This window comes from Panthera onca, chromosome C1, assembly GCF_046562875.1.
Source record: "Panthera onca isolate mPanOnc1 chromosome C1, mPanOnc1 haplotype 2, whole genome shotgun sequence".
In the NCBI taxonomy this organism is placed as follows: Eukaryota; Metazoa; Chordata; class Mammalia; order Carnivora; family Felidae; genus Panthera; species Panthera onca.
In genome coordinates this window covers 191,044,314-191,072,290 of record NC_138346.1, presented here as the reverse complement: position 1 = coordinate 191,072,290, position 27,977 = coordinate 191,044,314, and the positions used below count along the sequence as shown (strand labels likewise).

Below are 27,977 nucleotides of genomic sequence, written 5' to 3'. Positions count from 1 at the left end.
TGGCCCCGCCCCGAGCCCCCATTGGTCGGGAGCGGAGGGGGCGGGGCCCGACGGCGGCACTCGGGGCCCACGGGCGGCGGAGGCGGGCGCGCGGCGCAGACCGCAGCTCCAGCTGGAGAGGCGCCGTCGGATTTGCGTCGTCCCGAGCGCAGACCGGAGCTCGCCCGCCGCCCCTGCAGCTGAGCGGGCCTCGGCAGCAGCCGACTGACGGCTCGGCCACCACAGACAGATTGGCCGCCAGCCCCCAGCTCCCGGAGGAGCCCCTGCCGCGTCCACGCCGCCCGAGCCCAGCAGGTGCTGGGAAACCGCAGGCGAGCGCGCCCCGTGCGGCCGACCCCGAGCCCCGCCCGCCGTTCGCCGTCCGCCGTCCGCCGTCTGGGCGGCCGCGGCCCCGGTCCCCGCCCGGCCGCGGAGCGGATGCGCGCCCGCTGAGCGCCCGCCCGGCCCGGCCATGGCCGCGCGCCCCGGGCCGCTGTGGCTCGTGGGCCTGGCGCTGTGCGCGCTGAGCGGCGGCGGCCCCGGCCCGCGCGCCCCGGCCGGCTGTCCGGCCCGCCGCCTGGGCCCGCGCGAGCGCCGCGACATGCAGCGCGAGATCCTGGCGGTGCTCGGGCTGCCCGGGCGGCCCCGGCCCCGCGCGCCGTCCGCCGCCTCCCGGCTGCCCGCGTCGGCGCCGCTCTTCATGCTGGACCTGTACCACGCCATGGCCCGCGACGACGACGAGGACGGCGGCCCCCCCGAGCGGCGCCCGGGCCGCGCCGACCTGGTCATGAGCTTCGTCAACATGGGTGAGTGAGGCCGTCGGGGTGGGCGTCCGGGGCCCCGGTGACCGTACGACCAGACCACCGGGTGGACGCGCGGGTGCGGACGGGTCCAGGGGACCGCCTTGGCCGGTGCGCGCCCCTTTGATCGCGGCCACGCCCCCACAGAGGGCTGGGAATGCGGAGCTCAGGGCGGCCGAGTCCAAGGGCTGTGGGCCCGCTCAATCCGACAGACGCGGATGTGAGTCCCAACGATGTGCGCGTTCGTCCCGCCCCTGGAAACACCCAAGGGTAGGAATCATCTCATGTCGGGTGGACCGGGCAGTGCCAGGAAGACAGTGTGGTCCTGGGGAGACGGATGAGTAAACAGGCCGGGATGCTGCCACAGTGATAAGGGCAGTACTGGAGAAAGGGACAAAGTTCAGCATGGAAAGCCCCGGTGACATCATCAGAGTGCCCAGAGCTGAGATGAGAGCCCAAGATGTCATGAGTCCGCAGCAGCCCGTTCCCTGGCCAGAGCCCCAGCCCCTGTAGGTGAGGGTGTGGCTGTCAGGGCAGGGGGTGGGGAAGGAGTGGACTCTGAGCTCAGTGGGGCCGTGGGCGGTCTTGTCACCCTGAGCGCAGCACCTGGGACGTGGCTTGGCATGCTGTGAAGGTCCAGGCTGTGGAAGGACATGGTGGGCAGCTCGGACACCCCTCCTTCTCCCACACAAAGCCCAGCCCTTCCTCTCTGCAGAAACTCTGTACAAGTCGTGGAGCCATTTATGGTTAGTTTTCAAAGATGTCTTTCCTATTATTAAATGCTCTTTAATCTGCAGTCCTGACTATCTGTCCCCTATCCGCTTTGCCTCCTGTCTGTGGGGTCAGGGCTGGAGCAGACACCAGACTGGATCTGGGGGCGCAGGGACTACAGCTCAGGCTTAGATGGGAGAAGACCTTTGCCAAGGCCAACAGCCTCCCTTCACCCACAGCGTCACTCTTGACCTTCCCGACAGCCCTGTTACCAGACATGATCTTCATCCCCATCTCCCCGATGAGGACTTTGAGGCTCAGAGAGACAATGTTATGCCCAAGATAGCACAGCCTCTCTGTGGCCCAGTCAGGACAGGAGGTAGCCCTACATCCACCTCCTCAAGGAGCTGATATTTCTTTCTCCTGTCAGGAGGGCAGGCTTTCAGGGTGTAGAGAGCTTCCAGAGGGGTTTAGGCAGAGAAACCCAGGGGATGGAGCAGCGGCAGGTCTTGTGGGGTCTTTAGCCATTTGCTTCCTACACTGGGGCAGGCCGAGGGGACAGCCAAGGAGGCCTCTGTCCCCCCCCAGCCCCGAGCTGGTGGGTGCCTGAGGTGAGGGAACAGCAGGAAGCGGCTGTTAACCTCTGCTGAGAGCCCGGTGCCAGGCACAGGAATTGGGCCAGTGAATGCCACCTTCCTGGTTAGAGGGCAGGGTGGGGGACGCGGGATAATGGAGACCATGTGTAAAACTGAGGCCTGTCCTCAGAACAAGCTGACCTGGGGCTCAGAACCAAGAGGGGCTGTAGATACAGTTATCCTGAGAATGGACCCCATCCATTAGTGAGTCACTGCCCGGCCAATGTCCTGCTTCCCCAGCATCCCATGGTCAAGGCGCACACGGCCTTGGTGGGAGCTGCTGTTGTGAATCAAGCATCACCCTTAGTTCAGACACATCTGATTCCTCTTGTGCCTCTGCTGTGTAGTCTTAGGCACGTCCCTTGTCCTCTTGGAGCCACAGATCCTCCTTGTAAAGTGGGGCTCCTAGAGATCAACGCATCGTCAGGGTTGTTGTGTGTTCAGCTGATAGATGGGAGGAACAGAAAATCATGCCTCTGGTTGGTGAGCCTGGGCCTGGTTGCTCCCGACTCCGGTCCCTCCCAGCTGCTGGCCAGCCTTGGTTGGATGTGTGGGAATGTCCCACACTTCTTTTTTTAACGTTTACTTATTTGTTTTGAGAGAGAGAGAGAGAGAGAGAGAGGGAGAAGGGGGAGGGGCAGAGAGAGAGGGAGACAGAATCTCAAGCAGGTTCTGAGCTGTCAGCACAGAGCCTGATGCGGGGCTCGGACTCACGAACCATGAGATCATGACCTGAACCAAAATCAAGAGTTGATGCTTAACTGACTGAGCCACCCCAAGCCCTTTTCATGGGCTCAGAGAGGTGAAATGGCCAGTCCAGGGCCACACAGCGCATCCATGACATCATCCAGGGGCTGTGGATTCCAGATGCCAGCTTCTTCCCACGCCATCTCTGTGTGTTTCACGAAGATCGAAGGCCTCTGACGCTGTGGGATTAACAAGCAGATCTTTGTTCAGTGGAAGCCCGGTCTGTGGGCGGGCCCAGCCAGCTGTCAGAGGGCCTCCTTTATTCTGATGTGCTAATTGCACTAGTACAACTCCTTCAATTTGAGTAGTTTTAACTGGTAATTACCTGGGCTGTGGGGGCGGGGGGGATTAGACACCTACCAGGATTCTTTCCTTGTTTGGAGGCCCAGGCCCCAGGCCCCTGAACCACCACCGAGACTAATAGCAGAGTCGCTATGGTGTCAGCACCCACACCGAGGCTCCCACACCTGTTGCCTCCAGCTCCACCTCCTGTTGGCCTCATCCGGGTCCTGAGAAGCCAGACCTGCTGCCTGCTGGGCCCCTGACCGTCCATGGCAGCCTGTGGGACCCAGAGACCTCTAGCCTCCCACAGGCCTCTGTGCCCAGGCAGGTGCTGTAGGAAGCCCATGTCATGGCTGACAGTGTCTCTTTAGGGAGGCCAGGACTATGGTCAGAGCTGGGGCCCCTGCCTGGCCTGTCAGTGAGTCTCCACCTGTATGCTCTTGGCTGCCCTTGGTCAGGACACGGTAATGGGGGCCGATACCTGTCCTGGGTGTCCCCTGTGCTCACGGAGAGGAGAGGACTGAGCTGGGAGGCAACACCCAGGTTCTTATACCGCCTGGGCTCGCCACTGAGTCCTTCCTGTCCCAGGTCACCTCCCTTCCCTCTCTGGACCTCTTTTCTCATCCAGTCCACAGCGATGGTGTCAGAAAACACAGGGCCTCCCGGCCCTGACCCCGTGGTTCCGTGTTGAAGGCACCTCCTCATGGCACCACCCCGTCCCCTGGGCTGGAGCGTGGGTCTGACTGGCTGCTCCCTGGGCGCCTCAGGCTGGCCCAGCCTGTGGGGAGGGAGGAATGAGGCCAGAAAGACCAACTGCGCACGTTGGTCCTGGTCCTTCTCGACCTCGAGCCGCTGGGCCAGCAGATGCCGTGTTCCAGGTTGAGAAACTGAGGCACAAACAGCCCTAAAGGCAGAGGTCTAGCCAGAAATGCATCAAGCCATCTTCACTTTTGTCGAGACCCTTCTCTGACCAGACTAATTTATTTCCGTGCCTCAGGCAGCCGAGGACAGGGGGTGTTGACCTGAGGCGCTGGATTTGGGAGAGGCAGGGCTGAGTGGGAATGAGGGACCTGGCCCACGTCCTGCTCAGCCCTGTGACCTTGAAGGTACTTCCTTTGGTTCTTTACTAGGGAACTCTTTCATTTTTCACGAATTCACTCAACAGATAGTCATGTGGTACCTGCTCTGTGCCAGACATAGTTCTTTCTAGTTCCTGGGATAGGACAGTGAGCGAAACAAAGTCCCTCCCCTTGCGGAGCTGGCCTCCTAGTGGGGAGCAAGGAATACTTAAGCCACAAAGATGGTTGTCTAGACCACTGGTCTAGACAGTGACCCCCCCCAGGGGGGGCTCTGGAGCCCAGGAGCGGATGGACAGTGGGAGGGCAGACAGGACCTGGGTGGGGGGCTCTAACCTGTGCATCTTGATGCCACCACTGAGTCTCAGTGTGATCTGGGCTCTCCAGGCCACCTCTTAGAGCCTCAGTTTCGTCTTCTGTAAAATGGAGACACTCGTGTAAAATAGCCCACCCTGCAAGCTGTTCGTGGAGTGTGTAAGATGGCACCTGGTGAGGACCCTGTGCTCAGAACCTCTGAGTCTGTCTCTTCATTTGCATCACACTTAAGGTCACATCTTTGTTTTGAAAAGAGGAGAGTGAGGCTCAGAGAAGTTAGGTGGTTTTCCCAAGGCCACCCAGCAGGTCAGCTTCCTGTCTCCTCTGCTCTTCTCCTACATAGACACTGCCTCTCTGCCCAGACCTGGGCCTGGCCCACCATTAGGTGCACTAAGTGTTGCCGAATTGGACTGTCTTTGAATGTATGTTATAAACTGAGAATCCTGTTTTTAAAGTGGTTTTATTGTTTGGGGATTACAAAATAAGATATGCTCATGATACCCTTCATACCACATTGAAACTTGTAACATGGGTGCCCCTGGGCATCCTTTTCCCACCAGCCCAGTGCCTCCAGGCAGTCACTTTTTGATTTCTATCACAATGCATTCATGTCACCTCTCTTTGGTCCGCTTATACTCGAAGCCCTACTATATATACTTTTAAGTCTAGTCTTTCACTTAATATAATTTTTTTGAGATTCATCCCTGTTATCTTCCTATCTTTAGTTCTTTAAGGTTTTTTTTTTTTTTTTTTTAAAGTAATCTCTACATCCAGGGTGGGGCTCGAACTCATGATCCCAAGATCAAATCAAGAGTTGGATCCTCTGCTAGTGAGCCAGCTGGGCACCCCTGTAGTGCTTGTTTATAATTGAATTGTATTGCATTCTGCAAGTATACCACATTTGTCCATTTTTATTAGTGGATATTGAGTTGTTTCTAGTTTGGGGTTATGAATAAAGGTGCCCAGAACGTGCTCACGTGGATGTATTGAGCCTATATTTTAATCCTGGCTGTCCCACCTGGGAGCTGTGAGATGCTAGACAGGTTCCTGTTAAAGTCTCTGAACCTCCTTTCTTCACCTTTAAGAGCAGGTGAATGAGGCCTATTCCCAGCACTGTGAGGGGAGGCTAGCAGACGCTGGCAACAGCAGGAACTTAACAGAGAACTCTGTTACATTTCACCTGTGCCTTTGCTCCTTTCATACCCTGTGCATAGAACATCCCTGCCTCCACCTCTTAAAGGGGCAGGCAGGAGTTTCCCACCTCCACTCCTCTTCAAGAGACAGGCTCCTTCTCTGATGAAAGTCCCACCCCCCCATCGTGTGTATTTCTCTTAGGATTTGAGTCACTTTCTGCCAGTCTCATTCAGGGCCATGTCTCGCCCCTATTTTACTCCCTGGGAAACCATGAACGACCTGAGAACAGGGACAGATCTGAGTCTTTGGGGCACCCCCACCCCGTGCACCCCATCCCCTGCATGGCAGGCACTCAGGGCAGACTGGAAAGGTTGAGGGAGGACGATCACAGCTGGAGGCAGGGAGCTGAGAGCAGGGGCAGGAGCCTGGGCCTGGTCGGTGCAGCAGAGCAGGGCCGCCCTCACTGTCTTTGTGGAGGCTGACAGCGGGTTTGGCATCTCCCTGGGCGCTTCCTGGGACCTCCAGTGCCCCCAGGGCCTTGCCTAGAAGAAGGTGGCTTCAGCAGGCATTCTCAGGGGGGCCCCCATTGACAGGAGAACCTCTTTGACAGGTGACCACCCCCCATCCCAGTATCACCACTTGGAGGGAAGCTAGGGCCACTCATTTTACCTCAGCGGCAGGTCTGAAAGTCCACACGAAGGGCCCTCACCTGACGTGCGACCCCTGGCAAGTCTTTGGCCCTCTGGGCCTCAGTTTCCCCATGTCTGCAGGGTTGCCCTGGAGGCCTTCCAAGCTCTGACCAAAGAATGTGCCCACCCCTGCCCACTGATGGGGGCTCCTCCAGGGGTGAGGCCCAGGGCAGGGAGGTACACCCAATCCATCTCCTTACAGAAATCCATTCCCTACGGGAGAGAGGGATGTGTCACTGTGACCACATCTTTCCGGAAAAGTCCCACAGTTCAGTTCTTCCCCCGGGTTTGCACTGGGGAATCGTATCCTTGCTCAATCTCCTCGGATCTATTTTTGGCCTTGACAGACTTGATGTGGGGGAGTGTGCGGGTGTTCCCTTTTAATTTGGGGTCTGAAGCCGTCGGAGGCCTGGACCAGCAATCATGAGTGCAGAACCATTTATGGAAACAGCTCTTGAAAAAAGTCAGTAATGAAAACTGACTAAAAATACCTTAGAAATGGAGCTTTGGCCTCCTCTGGGAAGCACCGAGATTTCTGGGTGGGAGGAAGAAGCCCTTCAGCTGCAGACTTGGTAGGTGGTCCATTCTGCAGCCCCTTGGTGGGCCTGCACCGGCCATGGAGACCTGGGTCTTGTTTTAGGTCTGAAGGGGCAGGGGCCCTCGCCCTTGTCACAAGCAGGACCAGCCAGACAGGACCCACACATCTGCCTCTGGGACCCTGGGGAGCCTGCCCTCCCCCTTAGCAGCCTGGCCATGCAAAGGGGGGCCAGTCCCAAGGCAAAGTGACAATGTGAGTGACTTCTGATGGAGACACACTGTGACACGGAGGCCACTCCAGACTGGCAGCATGGCCAACCCAAGGGGCAGCGGCTGCTGGATGCTGAGCCGCTGTCCCGGAGACCTTGGGAAGAACCAGCAGACACATCCCCTCTCTGGGCCCCCAGAACACAAGGAGCTCAGTGGAAGTTCACTGAGAGCCTCCCGTTTCCACCCCACATTGTGCAGTCCTGCCCTCAATTGTGCACCATCCAAAAGGGCACGTGGAGCAGAGATGGGGACCCCTGGGACTGGGGAAAGGGAGAGGCTGGCAGGCTGATCTGTGTGGGGTCGGAGCAGGACGAGAGGAGAGTGGCCTTTGGACCAGGCGGGATGGGGGCAACTCAGGAGAGAGCGCTTTGGGGAGGGTGTCCAGGGAGGGTGTTTGCAGCCGGAAGGCCGAGGAGGCCATGAGGTTGGGCCAGGTCAGCTCAGGGGGTCCTAGAACCAGAGCTTGGGCTCCTCCCAGGGGCCCTGTGGGGCTGGGGAAGGGTTTGAGGGCAGAAAGGTCAGATTTCTTTTTTTAATAGCTACTCTGAGCTGAAGGATAAAGATGTCTTTTGGAGTCTTACTATTTGGTCAGAAACAAGACAGATTTAGATCATCCGGATACCTCTAAATTTTGTCTAAGTCACAAAAATACCCAACGTTTTCGTTGGTGTTGGGCTGGTGGACTCAGGGTGAGGCATCTGGAGATCTAGTCCATGAGTGGTGAGTGCAGAGCCTCAGACTTAGAATGTATTTGGCGACCGTGGTGGTCAAGGACATCTCCTGCACACAGTGGGTCTTTCCCACAAATGTGGAGAGCAGGGGTCATTTTATCAGAGGCTGTAGGAGAAGACCACAGATCCAGGAGTCCTGTGATTGTTTATTTTCCTGGAGCCACAGTAATGGAGTTAAGAAAGTAAAGTCTTTGCTTTCCCACGTAGAGCTTTGCAGAAAATAAGGTACCTGTGGAAACAGGGCTGGCCTTGTCCATCCCCAGTGGTGGGCCCATGCCTGCCAAACCTCGATGGAGGTGCCTCGATGGAGCTGGCTGTCAAGAGCCTCTCTTGGCTGCTGGCTTCCAATCCACCTCACAGGGCCGTGGACTATCATAGCATCAAGAACTGGTGAGTTTTATCAAATTCTTCCCAGGTCACAGAGCCTCTTTGAATCCCTGGACAACACCTTAATCAACGAATCCATTAGTATCATTGGTAATAATACATATTGACACCATGTTGTCCAATTGATCTGCACAGAAATGGATATCACTTCTGTAGTATTCTTCTCCAAAATCCATAACTTCAGTCTAACGGGAAAGCATCAGGGGCACATGGGTGACTCAGTTGGTTAAGCATCCAACTTCAGCTCAGGCCATGACCTCACAGTTCGTGAATTCAAGCCCTGCATTGGGCTCTCTGCTGCCAGCACAGAGCCCGCTTTGGATCCTGTGTCCCCCTTTCTCTGCAGCTCCCCTGCTCTTGCGTGCTCTGTCTATATCTCTCTCAACAATAAAGATTTTTTTTAAAAGGAAAGAAAATGTCAGATAAACCAAAAGAGCTAGCCAGCACTCTTTAAAAGTGTCAATGTCATGAAAGAAAAGCAGAGTCTTAGCAATTGTTACAAATCAGAGGAGACCCAGGAGACCTAACAATTGAGTGCGATGTGGGACCCTGGGTTGAAGTCAGGTACACTTAAACGATGAATAGTGGAAAACCTGGCAAAAGTCTAGAAAAGACTATAGTTAATAGCACTGCGTGATATCGGTTTTGTGGTTTTGGTAATTATGCTACGGTCTGATTACGTACAATGTTATCATTAGCGGAAGTCGAGTAAAGCGTGTAGGGAAAGTCTCTGTACTATTCCTGCCAAGACTTTTCTCTAAATCTAAATCATCTAAAATTATTTCAAAATAAAGTTAAAGGCATCAAGTGACTCACACGCCCCTCCCTGCGTTTTCCCCAGTCCCATCCTGGTCTTGACGTCCATCACAGCTGGTCACATACAGTCGTCTTGTTTGCTGCCCACCTTCCCTGCAGCCCTATGAGCACCATAACCTCCATGGGGGCGGGTCACCCTGTCTCACTGCCTGCAGCCTCCCCATTGCCGTGCACAGCGCCTGCATCCAATAAGCCCTGTTTCCAAATGTGTCGAGTAAATGAATACATTTTCCTGGATGTCACCAGGAAAAATGAATGGAAAAAGTGAGCGTTTTTAGAAAGCCTCCTGAGCATGTGTAGTCAGGAGTCCTCTCCCACAGGCCCAAAAGTGAAATTATGGGAACGTTAGGAATCCCTGGCCCAGATGTTGCAGATCGGAGAAATAGTTTACTTCCCAGAAAGCTTGCTGCAGGCATCAGTGATCCCCCTCAAGGCCACCACAGAGAGATGATTCCTGGCAGGACATATCTCATGTGGCTGGGGTCCAGCACCCCCTGCCCCTCAGCCTGTCCAAATCTGCCAGGGGACCGGGAAATGAACTTCCCAACCCTGCAAGCAGTAGCAAAAAAAAAAAAAAAAAAAATTACTGGGAAAACCCAAGAAATCACGTTGTACGGACTTGGCCTTTCCCATAAATTCCCTCTGCAGACTATCAACGAGAGCAGGGGTGTGGGAGGCAGCAACAGGCCACTTCCAACTTGATTTTTGTGCCATTCTTTCAACATCAGATGGCGGAGGTCCACCCTGATATAGTGGAAGGAGCCCAGATGGGAGTCAAGACCCTTGGGTTCCCTCTCTCTGTGTGTATAAAAGTAGAAGGACAGTGTGTGCAGTGACCTCTGTCCTTGGAGCTCTGGTGTTCTGGACTATACAGCACATTCATAAAGGGTCAGTCTCTGCTTTTTGCCCGAGCCAGAGTAGCCTCAGTGGTGATTCTGAGGGGCTGCCTCTCTATGCCTGGGCATCTTTGGGAGATTCCAGATTCCCCAAGGGGAAGTGGAGGCTGGGCAGGAAGGTGCACTATGAAGGAAATGCTCCTGAATAATACGTTAGAGGCACTGCCTGGACAATAATAACCAAGTACCTGCTGCAGTAGCAAACACGGCCTTTTGCGGTTACATTTGACCCTGGATCAAATGACCATTTTGCAGATGTGGATACTGAGGCGAGAGGATCAAGTACCTTGACAGATCAGGCAGGTGAAAAGGAGGCAGCTTAATGCCATCCAAATGCGTTTCAGTTGAATTGACATATTTTTATGTTGTATAATCTTTTATTTAGAAGAAGAAAATTGTATGTCCTCCTCTTCTCCCCCATGGCTCAATTTCACAATCCCACAGATGGAAGCTGGGAACTGGGGTCATTGCAGGTACATGAGGCTCTCCTGACCCAGCGCACCTGGCCCCCCAGGTCAGCACGGGAGGGAGGCCGCAGGGTGTGGTGCTCCTGAGGAGCTGGCGGGCTCACGGGTTGTGCCCCGAGTCCCCAGATCCAGCATGAAATCAGCGTCGGGCCTGCACACGGAGATTCTCAGGGGCCCCAGGACCCGCCTGTCAGCTGCCACTGGGCCTTGGGAGCAGATACATTCATGATGCTCTGAGAGGACACAGGTGAAGGGTGTGACTGAGCCACCCTCCTTCGCTCTCTGTGCTGTACCCTGTGACAGCCAGCAGCCTAGACTTACATCATCCTGCATGACTGGGATTACATAGCCACATACCAGGGGTGGTCTGTGCAGTCCTCGAGTGGATGGAAATTGTCACCAAAGCTGTGCGTGTGTGTGAGTGTGAGTGTGTCTGTAGGGGGGAGGGGACATGCGTGTCCATATTCTTGACGTGCATCGCTCGGTGAGGGTCCAGAACCCTGCCCTCCGCGCCCTCTGCCTGTGTGGGAGGACCCGCATCCGCTCTGGGTCATGCTGCCTCCGCAACAGCCTGGGCCACGGGTGGGCATTTGCCGCGTGTCCGGCACGCTGTCAGAGGATGGACGTTCTGTTTCTTCTCCTCCTCGGCTGGGGATGAGAAGCCCGTCTCCTCCTGTCCAAATGTGCGTCCACGGGCCCCACCCAGCCCAGCTGTTTGTCCATCACCAGATCAGGTCCTCACCGTGAGGACGGGAAGGGCTCCCCACATCCGCCTCCGCCACCGGCCCGGTGACTTGTGGTCACTGAGCCCAGTAGCTGGAGAGAGAGAGTTTTTAAAAGACTCAGAGACATGTAATTAAAATCTCAGTGTTGGGTTTTGAGGACGGCGCTGGGCGGCTCCCACCCCTGCTTTCCGGAAACACAGATTTGTGGTGTTTGAAAGTGACAAGAGGCTAAAGTAAGACGGTACTAAATATACTGTCCTGGGCACTTCCGGGCAGCTGGGGAGATGTGGGATTGACTCGCCACCCACAGCCTCCTGCCCAGACAGTCCAGCCTCGCCACCAGGCCACCCTGGCTCCCCCTCCAGCCTGTGCTTCACCTGCCCCTCCACACATACCTTCTTCCCCACCCCAAACCACACTGCGCCCCTGCTGCCCAGAGCCCTGAACCCCAGCGGCCAGAGGCACAGCCCACGCTCCTGGGCCAGAATTCCAGCCCTCCGCACTCAGGCCACAGCCACTCAGGGCCCGTCCCCCACACTGCTGCTCTGTGGACGCCCTAGCACCCCACACCGGTGCCTCTGGGGTCCCCTCTGCCTAGGATGCCTTCCCTGCCACCTTCTCCACCCGACAAGACTCTGTCCCATCCTTCAAGGCCAGTTCAGATGTCCCCTCCTCCGGGAAGCCTGCTCAGATCCCACCACACCATGGGACTGTCCAGCTTCCCCAGGCCCTGACCAGGTCTCTCCAGGAGCTGTCACTCCTACTTGCTACTCCTTGTTCCTTTCTGAGTCTCCCTCCGGCACTCCTTCTTCCTTCCCCTTGTCCCCAAACGGGGCCTGCCATCATCTCACCCTTTGCTGTGTTTTATGGCTGTTGTTTCCCCTGCTGGCCCAATCTGTTCCTCAGCCCTAGGCCTTTGCTGAGGCTGGCCCCTTTCTTGTGCAGTGTCCTCCTCTCTCGACATATCCGCTCTCACCCCTCAAGGCCCAGCCCGTGTCAGCTGCAAAGGCTCCCCGTCCCCAGGCTTCCATGCATGTACATCGGCAGATTCTGGACAGCCCCTGGCTCAGAAATGTACTCAGTTATGTCTGCACCCTTACGTGGCCCTTTTCTGCCTTGGCTCTGATGTCCGTCTTCCCAAAGGAGGGACCTGACCTCTACTTCACCCTCGGGTCCCAGCGCCAGCAGGGAATGGGAATGGCAGGCCGGGTTTGGGGCTCAGGGGCCAGAAGTGAAGGCTGCTCTCGTTGAGCTGGTGTATGCTGGGTCCTATGCAGACGCCTCACCATGTAGCCCCACTGAGCCTTCTCAGCACCCAGCGGGCGGAACCTGGGAGCAAGCCCCTTTGCAGAGGAGGGGGCCGTCACCACCCAGGCTGCCTCGGCCCCCAGCTCCCACCCAACTCCGCCCACCGCCAGCCCGAGCCCAGAACATGAGTGACCACCGGTCCCGCTCTGTCTTGCAGTGGAGCGTGACCGTACCCTGGGCCACCAGGAGCCCCACTGGAAGGAGTTCCGCTTTGACCTGACCCAGATCCCAGAGGGGGAGATGGTCACAGCTGCTGAGTTCCGGATTTACAAGATGGCCAGCACCCACCTGCTCAACGGGACCCTGCACGTCAGCATGTTCGAGGTGGTCAGAGAGCAGTCCAACAGGTGCCTGCCCCACGCCCCGCCTCCCGGTCGAGCTTCTGTCGGTGTATCGGGCCCAGCCCCGGAGGGGACATGTCCCAGAGGACAGAAGGGGAGCTCCCTGGAGAGCACACCCCCAGACTCAGAAAGATACTTGACCCCAGGCCTCGTGTCACTGTGGGGAGTGACCCAGAACCAGTCCTGCTGCAAGTCCGTGCCCCGCTGTCCTGGGGCAGGACCTTGGGCAGGTCACTGAGCTCCTGAGCCTCAGTTTCCACATCGCTGCGTGGGCGCAGTAACACCTTTGTGGGGTAGATGCAGTGAGATGAGGAGAGTGAGGCACCTGGCGCGAGGGTGGGCAGGCGCCCACTCGTGGTCCACAGGAGGGCCCTAGAAACACAGAGGCAGCTGTGCCAGCCCTCGGTTAATTGTTCTTTCGTGTCCACAGGGAGTCTGACTTGTTCTTTTTGGATCTTCAGACGCTCCGAGCTGGGGACGAGGGCTGGCTGGTGTTGGACGTGACAGCAGCCAGTGACCGCTGGTTGTTGAGCCGGAACAAGGACCTGGGGCTCCGCCTCTATGTGGAAACGGACGATGGTGAGGCCCAGGGTTGGGCGGCAGACCTTCTCCCGGGGGCTCCTCTGGCGCTGCTGGCAGCCGAGAGGGCTGCAGCCCCCTCCCTGGGCCCTGGAGGCCTGGCCTTTCTCAGCCCTGCGCCTGGGGTGACAATCCCTGCCCCGCCGTGGGGGTCAGCGGGGTGCAGGGGCCAGGTTCCCGCAGCAGGGGCCCCCTACCACAGTGCTCTCCCTCCTCTCCTTGTGCGGAACCCATGCTAAGAGAGAGTCTGTGTTTTCCCTCTCCAGGAGCAACCGTGTAGGCTGGGAGGTCCCCTACTGGGCAGGGCAGGAGGGGAAGCGGATATACCCTCAGACTTGATCAGAGAGGCCTGGGCTTGAATCCCAGCCCTGCAGCGCTCTCACTCGGTGACCTTGCAGGATACTTACCTGCTAAGCCTCCGTTTCCTCATCTGTAGAATGAGGATCACGCCTTCATTCGTGCCATAGGTATCTGGGGAAGAGCCTCCGTTATGGCAGGAGGTGGGATGGAGAGGCCAAAGGTGGGCACAAGATTGGCGTATCTGAGCTGCAGGAAGGGGCGGCCGTGGCTGGAGCAGGGGGGGCCAGGGCAGATGGGAGAGGAGACTGAGAGCTGGCAGGGCGCGTTCTTTTTTTTTAAGATTATATTTATTTTTTAACGTTTATTTATTTTTGAGAGAGAGAGCATGAGCCAGGGAGGGGCACAGGGGACAGAGGATCCAAAGCAGGCTCTGCACTGATGACAGAGAGCTGATGTGGGGCTCAGACTCGTGAACTGAGAGATCATGACCTGAGCCAGAGTCGGACGCTTAACCAACTAAACCAGCCAGGGCCCCCAAGATTTTATTTTTAAGTAATGTCTGCACCCAACGTGGGGCTCCAACTCACAACGCTGAGGTTAAGCGTCGCATGCTTTACCAACTGAGCCCGCCAGGCGTTCCGGGCCCTCTGTGGGTAAACCAGGGCCTGGTGTTGGAGCGTGGGGGGTAGCTCCCTGTATTTCATAGCAGTGGAGGATGGCAGGATCTGAAAAGAGCCCTCTGAAAACACCCCCCCCCGCCCCCCCAAGGAGGACATCACCCCTCAGTGTGACAACGCTTAGCGACCTGCTTCCCAAAGTACAGTCGGGACGGGGTGGGGGAAGTAAGTTCACAGAGGAGAAAGCTGAGCGTGCTGCCTCGGCAGGTGATCAGGGTTCACGTGAATGTCACGTACCTCCCGTGTCCCCTTGACATGAAGGGATGGGAAGGGCCCTCCATCTCGTGGTCTTCCCCCCAAAACCCACACCCCGTCTAACCGTGAGAAAAACCCAGACAAACGGAAACGGAAGGTCTTAAGGCAGAGTGCCCTTCAGGTCCTTCTGCAAACCGTCATAATTACAAAGCAAGTCTGAGCTCGTGTGAGAGCGCAGAGGCGCCTGAGCAGTTGTAGCAGCTGATGGCCATGTGGGATCTGGGCGGGGACCCTGGAAGAGAGAGAGGACATGGGGAAGACCGGCAAGATCCGAATATATATCGTGTTAATTTATCATATTGGTTCATCAGTTGTGACAAATCCACGGCCCTAACTTAAATGTTAACATTTCCCAGGGGAAACCGGCTCTGGGTATCCGGGGACTCTGGGCTGTCGGTGCAGTTTTTCTGTAAATCTCAACTAGGATAAAATAAAACCTTTCTCCGTATGTATCCAGAACGGCCCGCCCCTGACGTGAGCAAGGAGGGTGGTGTGTGGGGGACAAGAGCGCCGTCACAGAGGCCCGACGCTGATCGAGCTCTGGGACGGGCTGACCGTGGACGACGTCACAGAGCACGGGCAGCCCTTCGCCGTGTCACCGAACCTCAGACCCATGCAGCAGGTGGCCGCCTGACCCGGGAAAGGAAGCCCTGGTCAGAGGGTGTGTTTCATTTTCGCCACTGCCTCTCACCCAGAAGGGGTGTCATCACGCCTGTCCATTCGTCTGACCGGTTCTCCTGGCGTCTCAGACTCGGCTACCGCCAGACAGACTATTCTCTCATTAGGAATATAGCTTTAATTAAAAACAAAAGGAGATCATTGGTGTTTCTCTTGCATGTTCTGTGAGTCCTGAGTTAGGTCTGGTTCCGTCATCGGGCAGTCGGACGCCCTCCTCACTGATGTTTACGTTAAATTCCTGCAGCTCGGATGATCCCACAGGAAGGCTTTCACCGAGGAGCCTTCTCTCGGGAACGAGCCACGAAATGTGGGGGGAAGTGATGAGGGAGGAGCAACCACCCCCGTATCCCCAAGGCTCCTTCCAGTGTCAGCCCCTGCAGCTGACCCCCCTCCCATCCCAGCAGGATCGTTCCTGAGCGGTGCCTCTAACGTGTCCGGTGCATTTGTTTGTGGGAGGTGATGTCATAGATCAAAGTTTAGTCTCTGGACTGATTAGTTCAACCAACTTGGCCCGGGGCCCCAGGTCTAGAGCCCGGCTGTTTAAGGGCTGACCTTTGCCAGCTGAGCAGGACTGGGATGGTTTCACAGTGAATCAGACACCCGCTAATGGAACAGACACGTAGCATCGTGTATGTGTATGTGTATGTCTGTATCCTGTATGAGAAGTGCACATGTGTTTCCATACGTACGTGCGTACATGTGCCTGTGCGTGTGTGCGTGTGTCAGGGTGGCAACACTGAGGTGATGTACAGGAAGTAGAGCAGTTGGCACTGTGTTTTAAGGAGCATAAAAGTCAGCAATCACCTCCTGTCGTTTAGTTTAAGAAAATACCGTGGGAGGGGCTCTTAGGTGGCTGAGTTGGTTGAGCATCCGACTCCTGCTCCGGTCACGATCTCACAGTTTCAGTTTGTAAGTTTGAGCCCCACGATGGGCTCGCTGCTGTCCAGCACAGAGCCCACTGCAGAGCCTCTGTTCCCCTCTCTCTCTGCCCCTCCCCAACTCACGTTCCCCCCCCTCCCCCCCCTGAAAAATAGAAACATTCAAACAAAGAAAAAGGAAAATTCCACAGGAAATGAGAATGAAGAGATCTACCCCTTTCTCGTCTTTTAATGAAAGCCGGGAAATAACCTAAATGTCTAAAGTTAAGCTAATCTCTAAATATTATGGTACATTTTCTCAAAGGAATTTTATACATTTGAAACGTTCATAGTGGAGACATTTTAACAGCAGTGAACATGTTTATGTGAAAAAGTTGGAAAACATACAGACTTCTTTGTTAAGATGACCATTGTGTAAAAGTTCAGGTGACATGAAAATATTCCAGAAAGATGAAAATGATGTGTTGGGGTGGGCAGAGGTTTCTGAGTGATATTTCTTCCCCAGAGGTTACCTTACAGTTGCCCTTGTGTTACTTTGACAGTTAAGAAATCAAGAGGTCATTTGGAAATACAAAGAGGTACAGGAAGTTGGTTTCATTGGTGGAGTCGACATTTCCAGGGATCGTGAGTGTGTTTCTCAGGGCATCCTCATCTCTAAGCAGCTGTGGGGTCAAATCCCATTTTCAGGGGTGTCCCTCTTCCAAGCCGGAGGTCCCCATCATGTCTCGCCCACACAGCCTTTTCTCTCTTTTTTAACCCACAAACTCGGGAGTAAGACCTTCAGTGGGTAAGAACTTGGGATCTGACTGAACCGTGGCTCCAGGACTTTGGCCAGATGTCTCTGCCCCACTGAACCCGGGGTCTCGTTTGTGGATGTCAGGGGACAGTTAGTGCCCTGCTCTTGGCAGTGCTGGGCAGAGCAAGCCCTGGGTACATCCTGGTGGCTGCTCCAATCTGCTGGGTCATAAATCCATCCACACCCCCAGAACGTATGGGGTGGAAGGGAGAACTCGGGCCTCGGAGCGCTCAGATGGACATGGGAACCGTGGTTCTGCGAGCCCCCGGCAGAGTGGCTGTGACGTTTCTCAGCAAAGCATGAGGTCCAGGGGGACTGTGGAGACACATAAGGTCACGCGTGTGAACTAACTCGAAACCTATAAAGTGCTTCACAGATGGCATTGTTCACCGTTATCACGAGTAATGACCCTGTGTTCGCGAGGCCCCCCTCCCTCCATCTCCCTCGGACCTGGGACTCCTGTTTCCAGAGGAGCAAACTGAGGCCCTCTGCCTCCACACTCCTGGGCCCGAGCAGGCCCTGGCAGGAGGGTCCCCGCTGTCCCACGTGCACGGCCCCTGCCCGTGAGTGATCGCCCTCTCTCCTCTCTCCGTCTCAGGGCACAGCGTGGATCCTGGCCTGGCCGGCCTGCTGGGGCGACGGGCGCCGGGCTCCAAACAGCCTTTCCTGGTCACTTTTTTCAGGGCGAGCCCTGGTCCCGTCCGAGCCCCTCGGGCAGCGAGGCCCCTGAAGAGGAGGCCGCCCAAGAAAACCAACGAGCTGCCACACCCGAACAAACTCCCAGGGATCTTTGGTGAGGTTCGGGAGGGGCCTGGGGCGGGGCCTGGGAGCCACCTGGAGAGGACAGAACCCTCTGGGTCCTCAGTAGGTTCAGGCCGGGGGTCACCCCCCAGCACTGTCCTGTGGACCAGCCTCTGCCCTCTCCGTCCCTGCCACCCAGAAGTGCTTTCTCTGCCCTCCCCTGGCTCCCAGGGCTTTTTCCAGAAGTCTCCATCAGAATCAGGTGCCCCATCCTCCGGGCAGCACAGCCCCTGGGGACCCTGCAGGATGCACAACTGTTTATGCGGAGGTCTCCCCCGCAGACTGAGGCCCTCAGGATCAGGAGTGGGCCTGCTCTGCCCTCCTGCCCTCCTGCCCTCCTCTCCTCCACGGGGAGTCCGCCCTTTGGCTTCCGTGAGCCACTCGATCCCGGGGAATGGGGGCGGCAGGAGAGGTGGGATGAGGTCAGTACAGAAAAGGAGCCACTGATGGCCCAGGGTCCCCTGGGCTGTTTACTGAAGCATCGGGAGGGCCCACAGGTTGGAACTCAGGGGAGGCTGGGGTGAGTGCAGGGTTCCTCTGTAGCTATCGGACCCACCTGGAGCCATCGAAGTTTCTCGAGCTGGGTCATGACACCAGCAGAGCTACAGGATGGGCTTAACGAGATCAAATGCGTCTGTTTCCCTGCATTCATTTATTCCCCAAGTGTGCCCGGTGGGGTGTCCCCCGCCCTGGGAGCTCCCTGTGGAAGCTGCCCAGAGCAGGAACCCCAGAACAGACCTGGCTTCTGTCCCTGCAGATGACGTTCACGGCACCGACGGCCGGCAGGTTTGCCGGCGGCACGAACTCTACGTCAGCTTCCAGGACCTCGGCTGGCTGGTAATTTCTGACTCTCCTCCTTCTTACATGACGGTCCCCACCCAGAGATGATAGGTGTATCTCCAGGGGCATCTAGAATTATGGGTGACTTTAATTTTCTCATGCATTAGGTTCTTCAGTGTTTTCTGAAGGCAATAGGTCTTTCTTTTATAGTGAGGAGGTGCTTTTTGGTGAAAACCATGGAAATGGGGATAGTCTGAATCCTCAGCCAGAACATGTCAGGGCTGCAACAGGGAAACCGAGGCTGGGAGGGCAGTGCGTGTGCACGTCTGCTGGGACAGCAGCTCCAGAAGATGCAGGCAGTGGGGCGGGTGGGGAGGATGATGCCCAGTGCACGTGAAGGGGACAGAGCTGTGCCCAGCCCTGCCTGCAGAGGGTCTCCCGGTGGATGACCGGCCTCTTGGGGGAGCCTGCCTGCAGGGACCCTAGGCTTGGCTGATGGGGCTGGGGCTGCAGGTGGGTAAGGGGCAGCCCTGAGTCGTCTTGTGCCGTGTGCTGGGTTCAGGGGCTCAGTGTGTGTGGGGGGGCATCTGGATGGCACTCACTTTCTCCTCTTTCCCCCCCAGGATTGGGTCATTGCTCCCCAAGGGTACTCGGCCTATTACTGTGAGGGGGAGTGCTCCTTCCCGCTGGACTCGTGCATGAACGCCACCAACCACGCCATCCTGCAGTCCCTGGTCAGTACCGCGTCCATCCTGTCCCCACCCACGGGGAGAGGGCTCGTGCAGCCAGGTGGATGGAAGCGTCTGCTCGGGTCTCAGGGAGCTCTCCCCACCCTTCACTGTAGGCACACGCAGTTAACTTCCCATGTCTGTACAGGAACTGGTCCGTATGTGGCCACGTTCACATGTAGACCCCTAGGCATCTGAACCCACACACACCCGACTTACCCTGACTGCTTGTGCACACCCAGATTCGTGCCCTGCACATGCACGTGTAAGGCATCATGTACATATGTGGGCACCCAGATTTACAAGACATGCTTGCTTCCGGTCAGACACCACACACATCACCATGTCCCCCGGCATCCTCGGCCTCCTGTCGCACAGATGCCTGTGGGGTGAGTGACAGGCATGTGCATCCAGCCACCTGCTGCAGGGTGTATGGGAGAGCATTACAGGTGTGGCCTGGGTTAGGGGCTGGGCTTTGCCCCCACCCCCCCTTTTGTTCACCTTCCAGTTGTCTTCTTCCTGTTCCTTAGTTCTTTGTGTTTCCCAAAGTAGGTATGGCTACCAGTGCTGAGTCTGGGGTAACTTCACATGCTGAAAAATAATTTCCATGAAGAGCACTGTTGCTGTTGCTTATAGCTAAGTGTTTTACTACAGCTTTGTAGAATTTAAAATCTGGGATTGTGATACTCCCAGCTTTGTTTTTCTTTTTCACAGTTGCTTTGGCTATGAGGGGTATTTGTGGTTCTATTCAAATTTTAGGATTGTTCTAGTTGAAAAATGCTGTTGGCATTTTGATAGGGATTGCATTAAATCTGTAGATTGCTTTGGGTAGTGTGGACATTCTACCTATATTGGTTCTCCCAATCAGTAAGTATTGAGTATCTTTCCATGTTTGTTATCTTTGATTCCTTTCATCATTGTTTCATAGTTTTTGGAGTACAGGTCTTTCACTTCATTGGTTAAGTTTATTCCTAGGTGTCTTATTCTTTTTGGTACAATTGTAAATGTGGTTGCTTTCTTAACTTCTCTTTCCACTGCTCCATTATTAGTGCATAGAAATGCAACAGATTTCTGTACAGTGATTTTGTATTCTGTGACATTACTGATTGTATCAACTCTAGCAGTTTTTGGTGGAGTCCTTAGGGTTTTCTATATATAGTGTCACATCATCTCCAAATAGTGACAGTTTTTTTTCCTTACCAATTTGGATGCCTTTTAATCCTTTTTCTTGTCTGATTGCTATAGCTAGGTCTTCCTGTACTGTGGAATAAAAGTGGTGACTGTGGGCATCCTTGTCTTGTTCCTGACCTAGGGGAAAAGCTCTGTTTTTTAGCATTATGATGTTACCTGTGGGCTTTTCATATATGGCTTTTATTATGTTGAGGTATGTTTCCTCTAAACCTACTTTGTTGAGGGTTTTTTCATGAATAGATGTTGTATTTTGTCAAATGCTTTTCCTCCATCTATTGAAATGATCATATGGTTTTAATCCTCCTATTGATGTATTATATTGATTTACAAATATTGACCTACTGTTGTATCTTGGGAATAAATCCACTTGATCATAGTGAATGATTTTTTAAATATATTATTGGATGCATTGTGCGGTTTTTACATCCATATTCATCAAGAATATTGGCCTATAGTACTCTTTGGTTGTAGCGGGTTTTTTGTTTTTGTTTTTTTAATCTGGTTTTGGAATTGGGGTAATGCTGGCCTCATAGCATGAATTTGGAAATTTCCCTTCCATTCTTAATTTTTGGAATAGTTTGGGAAGAATAGGTATAACTCCTTTTTGAGTTTTTGGTAGAATCCATCTGTGAAGCCATCTGGTCCAGGACTTTTGTTTGTTGGGAGTTTTTTGGTTACTGACTCAATCTCCTTGCTGGTAACTGGTCTGTCCAAATTTTCTATTTTTTCCTACTTCAGTTTTGGTAGGTTATATGTTTCTAGGACTGTATCCATTTCTTCTAGGTTATGCAATTTGTTGGCATATACTTTTCATAATGATCTTTCATAATCTTTTGTATTTCTGTGGTATTGGTTGTATCTCTTCTTTCATTACTGATGTTTTAAAATGTAAGCCCTTGGGGCGCCTGGGTGGCGCAGTCGGTTAAGCGTCCGACTTCAGCCAGGTCACGATCTCGCGGTCCGTGAGTTCGAGCCCCGCGTCAGGCTCTGGGCTGACGGCTCGGAGCCTGGAGCCTGTTTCCGATTCTGTGTCTCCCTCTCTCTCTGCCCCTCCCCCGTTCATGCTCTGTCTCTCTCTGTCCCAAAAATAAATAAAAAACGTTGAAAAAAAAATTTTTTAAATAAAATGTAAGCCCTTTTTTTCCTGAGTCTGACTAAATGTTTATCAATTTTATTGATCTTTTCAAAGAACAAACTCCTGATTTCATTGTTCTGTTTTTGTTGTTGTTGTTGTTGTTTTAGTAATGTCTACACCCAACATGGGGTTCAAACTCACAACCCCAAGATCAAGAGTTGCATGCTCTACCAACTGAACCAGCCTGGTTTTTGTCTTGAGTTTCTATTTTATTTCTGCACTAACCTTTAATTCCTTCCTTCTGCTGGTTTTGTTCTTTTTCTAGCTCCTTTAAGTATATGATTAAGTTATTTGAGGTTCTTTTTTGCTTTTTGAGTAAACTTCTCTGCATTGCTAAAACTTCCCTCTTAGGACAGCTTTTGCTGCGTCCCAAAGATTTGGGACTATTGTGTTTCTGCTTTCATTTGTTTCTATGTATTTTTCCTCTTCGATTTCTTGGTTAACCCATTCATTGTTTAGTAGTGTGTTATTTAACCTCCATGTATTTGTGCTCTTTCCAGATTTTTTCTTGTGGGTTTCTAGTTTCAGTGTTGTGTTGAGAAAAGATGCATGATATGATTTTAATCTTTTTATTTGTTCAGACTTCTTTTGTGGCCTATCTGACCTATTCTGGAAAATGTTCTGTGTGTACTTCTAAAGAATGTGTATTCTGCTGTCTTAGAATGGAATGTTCTGAATACATCTGTCAAAACCATCTGGTCAAATGTGTCATTCAAAGCCAGTTTTCTTGTTGATTTTGTTTGGATGATCTATCCATTGATGTAAGTAGGGTGTTAAAGTCCCCTCTTATTATTGTATTACTATAAACTACTTCATGTTTGTTATTAACTGCTTTATGTATTTGGGTGTTCCCATGTTGGATGCATAAATATTTACAATTGTTATATCTTCTTGTTGGATGGTTCCATTTGATTACATAGTGTCAAATTTGGCTGTTACAGTCTGTTTTTAAAGTCCATTTTGTCCCATATAAGCATCCTGACTTTATGCTCATGTTCCATTTTACTTTTAGTCTGCATGTCTTTAGATCTGAAATGATTCTCTTATGTAGGCAGATATAGGTGGTCTTTCCAACTGCTGCTTTTTTTAGTATCAGTTCCATTACCCTGGCTTTTGATTGTTTAGTCCAATTACATTCAAAGCAATTATTGACAAGTATGTATGTATTGCCATTTTGTTACTTCCCTTATGGTTGTTTTTGTAGATATTCTCTGTTCCTTTCTTCCCTTGCTCTTCTCTCATGATTAGTTGGCTTTCTTTAGTGATGTATTGGGACATCTTTAATTCTTGTATATCCATTATTGGTTTTTTATTTATGACTGTTAGGTTTGTATATAACATTTGCTGCATCTTGCAGTCTATATGAAGTTGATGGTCACTTAAGTTTGAGCCCATTATTTATTCCTCCTCTGTCCCCACTATGATTTAGGTATATGATATCATGCTTTAAATCGTTTTATTTTGTGACTCCCTTGACTGATTTTTATAAATATTTATTTTTTACTGCTTTTGTGGTTCCTACTTTTCTTTTCTTTTTTTTTTTTTAAATAATTAAATGTTTATTTTTGAGAGAGAGAGAGAGACTGAGCATGAGCAGGGGAGGAGCAGAGAGAGAGGGAGACACAGAATCCGATGCAGGCTCCAGGCTCCGAGCTGTCAGCACAGAGCCTGATGCAGGGCTAGAACCCAGACTGTAAGATCATGACCTGAGCCGAAGTCGGACACTTAACTGACTCTGCCATCCAGGCGCCCTTTAGTGTTTATTTTTGAGAGAGCGAGAGCAAGCACATGAGCGGGGGAGGGGCAGAGAGAGAGGGAGACACAGAATCCAAAGCAGGCTCCAGGCTCTGAGCTGTCAGCACAGAGCCAGACGTGGGGCTCGAACCCACAACTGTGAGATCATGACCTGAGCCAAAGCTATGGATGCTTAGCCGACTGAGCCACCCAGGCACCCCTGCTGCTACTTTTTTAATCTTACTTATGGTCTTTTCTTTCTACTCAGACTCCCCTTTAAACTTCTTTTAGGGCTGGTTTAGTGGTCATGAATTCCTTTAACTTTCGTTTCCAGGGAAGCTTTCTCTCTATTCGGATTGATAGCCTTGCTGGATAGAGTACTGTGGCTGCAAACTTTTCCTTTCAGCACTTTGAATATATCATGCTACTCTGCAGTTTCTACTGAAAAATCAGCTGAAAGCCTTGTGGGGTTTTTCTTGTATAGAACTTTTTTTTTTTTCCTCTTGCTACTTTTGAAATTCTCTATCATTGCTTTTTGTCACTTTAATTTCTATATGTCTTAGTGTGGACCTCCTTGGGTTGATTTTGTTCGGGAACCTCTGTACCTCCTGGATCTGGATTTGTTTCCTTATTTCTCAAATAAATTTTCTGACCCCTCCTTTTTTCTCATTCTGGGATCCCTATAATGTAAATGTTATATGCTTGATGATGTTGCTGAGTTCCCTAAGTGTATTCTCATTTTGCATAACTTTTCTCATCTGGCGAACTTATTTTCCACTACTCTGTCCTCCAGGTCACTGATTCATTTTCTGATTCCTCTGGCCTGCTGTTTATTCCATCCTAGTGTGTTCTAAATTTCACTTACTGTATTTTTTTTTTTTTTTTTAAGAGAGAGAGAGTGCGAGTGGGGTAGGGGCAGAGAGAGAGGGACACAGAATCCGAAGCAGGCTCCAGGTTCTGTCAGCAGACGCCAACACAGGATTCAAACTCACAAACTGTGAGTTCAGGACCTGAGCCAAAGTCAGAAGCTTAACCGAGCCACCCAGGCACCCCTCATTTATAGTATGCTTTGTCTCTATTTGGTTCCTTTTTATCTCTTTAAGGGTCTCACTGATGTCCTCCACTCTCTTTTTTTAAGTAGGCTCCACGCCCAATGTGGGGCTTGAACTCACAACCCTGAAATCAAGAGTCACATGCTCTACCAATTGAGCCAGGTAGGCACCCCTGATGTCATCCACTTTTCTCCAGTACAGTATCTTTATCATTCCTTCAAATTCTTTATCAGGCATATTACTTATCTCTGTCTTCCTTGGGTCTTTTGCCATGATTTTGTCCTGTTCTTTCATCTGGAATATATTTATCGGTCTCCTTATTTTGTCTCTCTGTTCCTGCTACGTCTCCAGCTCTTGAAAGTAGTGACCTTCTGAAGGCATCCTGTAGTGCCCAGCAGCGCAGTGCACCCCGTTCGCCGGAAGCTGGTGCTTCAGGTGTGTCTTCTGTGTGTGCCACATACACCCTGCTGCTGTGACGCGTTTTCCTTCAGTCCAGTCATCTGCGATAGTTCTCTGATGTTATAGGCAGTGTTTGGTCCCTGTGGTGTTAGTGGGCTGGTCTGGGGCCACTCTGGGCTTGAGTTGAGTCATAACCAGGCATTCGCAAGATGCTGTAGCACCAAACATAGGGCTCTTTTCCTGTGTTGTCCCTTGAGAAGATTTTGTTGGTGGGCAGGGCCTGTTTATCAGACTGTCTGCCCCCAGTCCACTGCTGGGGTGCAGCCTGACTCGTATGTGTAGTTGTCCTTCCCTCTCTCCGGGGAAGGAGTCTCTGAAGAGGTGCTGACCCCCGTCGGGGCTGCTCGCGCACTGCCACGCTTGTGGTCCCACATAGATGGGCTCTAGCCATGGGTGTGTTGGAGGGGGTGGATCTACGACGTGCAGTGTCTACAAGGTTTGCAGGTAGACCTCTGTGAGAGGGGACCAGCTGCCGCGGGGACTAAGGCCCAGCCTGACTGGAGGGGTGGAGCTGCCAAGGCTTGGGGTGCAGGGAGGTGGTGTCAGCAGGATTTACACGACCGTCCTCTGCAGGAAGGGACCCAGGGTACTGGAGCTGAGGGGGGCATGGCTGGGGGAGGGCAGAGTGGCAAGTCAGGCAGGAGTGTCAGTGCTGTGCTGTTTCCCACAGGTGGCGGGTTTATGCTGGGGGACAGGAGGGAAACAGCGCAGGCCTGCTCCCTTGTTCCTGGAGTCCCCCAGTGATCTCTGTCCCTGGGGCCGCTCTAGGAGAGGAGTAAACAGCTTCCCCTTCCACACGTCCAGGGGTTTTTCCAACTGCTGCTTCAGTGCTGTAGCTCTGCCTGCATCTTCTCCGGCAGGGACTCGGTTTCCTCCTGCCCTCCCAGAGCCAGACAGCTTCGTCCGGGTCCTGCTCGGCAGCATCCGAGAGGGTGGGGGGCCCTGGGCTGCACGACACAGGGATGGAGCAGGTGTCCTCTTCTCTCCTGCCTCCCCACAGCCTCGGGCCGCCTTCGGGCCTGCAAGTGGGGGGCCCTGACCCGGAGTTCCGTGTAAACTGCGGCTCGTCCTGCCAGGGCTTGGGAGAAATATTTTTAGGAAGCTGAAAATGGGCCGTTCCTCAGGCAGGCTCTCTCCTGGCAGTAAGGCTGTTCAGAGGGCAGCAGGTCAGCACACCCCGTCCAAGTTCCGCCACACCTGAGAGCCATGCGACTCTGGGCACCACGCGGGGCCTCCATGCCCTCCGTCTTGGTCGGCCCAGAACAGTAGTTGCCTTAGAAGTTATCAGGGGTGGCAAGTGCCTTGAGGAGTAACAGCACTGAACACGAGGATGGACCTAGGATTCTAGGTCTCTCCTGTTCTGTGATCGTTCACTGGCTCACAGCTGGGAGGGGAGACAGATGGCAAACAGCTAATGGGGACAAGATATGATCAGGGACGTTACAGGAGCACATGGGAGGAGCGGAGGGGACCCCAGAGGGGTGGAGCGGCAGAGGGACTGGGCACCGGGCACGCCATGTGCTGGAGACCAGTGAGCGGGTCGTGGCCTCTGAGGGGAGTGAATGTGGAGGGAGGGAGCCAGCTGGTGCGGGGAAGGGGTGAAGCGGGGCGGGGTGGGGAACATCTACAGGTTAGCGCCAGCCCGGGCTGCAGAGGATGGAGCCGGGGAGGGTGAGCAGCTGGAGACTCCGGGGTCGGTGGGACCTGGGAGTCGTGGGAGAAGGCCGCGGTACTCACACCTGACTGCCGTCGCTCCCCTGGCCAGGTGCACCTGATGAAGCCGGACGCGGTCCCCAAGGCGTGCTGCGCCCCCACCAAGCTGAGCGCCACCTCCGTGCTCTACTATGACAGCAGCAACAATGTCATCCTGCGCAAGCACCGCAACATGGTGGTCAGGGCCTGTGGCTGCCACTGAGGCCCGGCCTCGCCGCTGCAGAGCCTCCCGCCTGGATCAGGCCCCTCTCCAGACGCAGGAAACCCTCAAATGCCATCACAGCTCAGGTGGGGTAGCAGGAAGGACCCCTACTTGCATCCCTGCCAGGGTCTCCCCAGGTCCCTCTGCCCCCTCCCCCCGATGTCTGTAGACTGGCTGGCCTGATGTGCGCGGCAGCCTCCAAGGCATGCTGACTGCACTGTCTTCAGCTCAGACATCCTGTCTTAGGACCTGTCCTTGGGCATCCCCAACCCAGACTGTAGCTGACCCGGGCCTGAGGAGCATCTGGAGTGTGAACTTAGCTGGCTGGGCTTTGAGTGGGGAGAAGGGGGTCTGTCCCTCTTTATAAGTACCACACTGGGAATTTCCAGGGCACAGAGATGCAGTTGTGCTCAGTAGTGTATTACTGGGCTCCTAACTTGGCCCACTGGCAGCACATTGGAAGAAGAACGAGCTGGATGAGCCTCATGCTAAGACTGAGGGTGACAGGGATGTTTTATGGCATATGCCTTCCCCTCCTTGGGAAAGTGGTATGATGCCCCCACCCCAACCCAGAAGCAAATAACCTTGGGGGCTTCCAGTTTCCTCTGCCTTTTTTCCATGTGAGGCTTAGCACTGACACAAAGTGAACTCTTAGCAGAAGCAAAGACAGTGGCTGCAGTAGGTGGTCCACGCTGGCACACATGCCACCCCTTCCTGTCTCCTTGCCCGTGGCTAATGTCAGTAATCGACCTGGGCCCGTGGCCCAGACAGAGCCTCAAGACCCTCAGCACACAACTCCAGACACCCACCAGCAGATGAAACTCAGTTTCCCCACCCATTCTACCCACAGCATGGTGCTTGGGCCACCTCAGGCCAGGCACAGGGCAAGGAGGGAACTGTCTGTCTGCTAGAACCGAGGAGTTAAGAACAGGCTGCTCAACAGTCTATACCACATTGTGGGCCCAGAAGCACTGTGCTGTTTCTTGAGGCCTGTGAACCAAAGGTCCCTGTCCCAAGGGAATGACAGGCAGTAATTAGGCTGACCTGGGTGAAGGTTCCCGAAAATCGTTATTCTCCTCAGAGCAGCCGCCATAGGCAGTTGGGAGTGTTTGTTTGATTTCTGACTTGCTAAGCCTGTAATTTACCTGCTGGAGCAGACAGAGTTCAGCTGCC

At 53.7% G+C, this 27,977-nt stretch overlaps 1 protein-coding gene across 3 annotated transcripts; it reads left to right on the top strand.

Annotated features, from left to right (window-relative positions):
- Positions 1–94: 94 nt before the first annotated feature.
- LOC132675921 (bone morphogenetic protein 8B) lies at positions 95–27,642 on the top strand. Of its 3 annotated transcripts, XM_078452058.2 has the most exons (8): positions 97–785; positions 12,663–12,852; positions 13,277–13,425; positions 17,608–17,802; positions 18,568–18,647; positions 19,214–19,324; positions 24,520–24,592; positions 26,655–26,761. In XM_078452058.2, exons 1-7 carry the CDS (start codon positions 452–454, stop codon positions 24,556–24,558), a joined length of 1,098 nt encoding a protein of 365 aa, XP_078308184.1. In that variant the 5' UTR covers positions 97–451; the 3' UTR covers positions 24,559–24,592; positions 26,655–26,761. The 3 variants fall into 3 exon arrangements, with proteins under 3 accessions (XP_078308182.1, XP_078308184.1, XP_078308183.1); XM_078452057.2 differs by lacking the exon at positions 24,520–24,592 and having other exon boundaries at positions 100–785; positions 26,655–27,642; XM_078452056.2 differs by lacking the exons at positions 24,520–24,592; positions 26,655–26,761 and having other exon boundaries at positions 95–785; positions 19,214–19,516.
- Positions 27,643–27,977: the final 335 nt, after the last annotated feature.

Bases quoted from the DNA above. Each gene is read 5' to 3' on its own strand.
- LOC132675921 (XM_078452056.2), top strand. From the start codon at position 452: ATGGCCGCGCGCCCCGGGCCGCTGTGGCTCGTGGGCCTGGCGCTGTGC. The intron at 786-12,662 runs GTGAGTGAGGCC...TCTGTCTTGCAG, and splicing joins CATGAGCTTCGTCAACATGG to TGGAGCGTGACCGTACCCTG. The intron at 18,648-19,213 runs GTAATTTCTGAC...TTTCCCCCCCAG, and splicing joins TCCAGGACCTCGGCTGGCTG to GATTGGGTCATTGCTCCCCA.